We start from the raw sequence: 562 nt of genomic DNA on the forward strand, positions 1-562 counted from the left end.
CGCGTGGGGGAGCGGAGGGGACGGCCGGGGCCTTCGCGAGGCTCTCCTCCTCCACGCCACGCAGGGAGCGGACCACCGCTGGGCTGCGGGGGCGGACAGGGGTGACCGTGCTCAACTCGGGTACACGTTCCGCAGGCAGCGGCCCTACCGGTCTCTTTTTGGGGAGAGGTGCAACGCTCTGCTGTGATTTCTCAGGGGCCTCTGGCTCAACAGCCCCTGCACCAGGGCTTCCCTTTTTTGGGGGGCGGGGGCAGGTCGGGTACCCGCCTCCGGAGGCGCCTCACCTTGGGGTCGCGCTCGTAGTAGTGCTGCTGCGTGCGGATCCAGCGCCCCACCAGGTGGTCGCGCACCGTGTGCGCCAGGGCGAAGTAGTAGTCGCGGGGCGTGGCCACGTTGCGGTCCTTGACCAGCGTGAAGTGCAGGTGCCGGTTGAAGCTCTTCCGCACCTCGGCCACGTCGCCCAGCCCCGCGATCCCGCGCACGCTGATCTGCTTTCGCTTCTCGCTGTCCGTCAGCGGCTTCGCCATAGCGCCGGCTGAGGACGGAGAGAAAAGGCGGAGAG

The 562-nt window shown here is 69.0% G+C and overlaps 1 protein-coding gene across 1 annotated transcript in view; it reads right to left on the minus strand.

The window, feature by feature from the left end:
* Positions 1 to 556, minus strand: part of PYGB (phosphorylase, glycogen; brain) — a 42,753-nt gene extending 42,197 nt beyond the window's left edge. Inside the window, exon 1 of the mRNA XM_006755239.2 lies at positions 285 to 556. Within this exon, the coding sequence (XP_006755302.1) occupies positions 285 to 527 (243 nt within the window). The 5' untranslated portion in view covers positions 528 to 556. The remainder of the gene's footprint in view (positions 1 to 284) is intronic.
* Between the last annotated feature and the right edge of the window lie 6 nt (positions 557 to 562).

Source organism: Myotis davidii, unplaced genomic scaffold, assembly GCF_000327345.1.
Source record: "Myotis davidii unplaced genomic scaffold, ASM32734v1 scaffold733, whole genome shotgun sequence".
NCBI lineage: Eukaryota > Metazoa > Chordata > Mammalia > Chiroptera > Vespertilionidae > Myotis > Myotis davidii.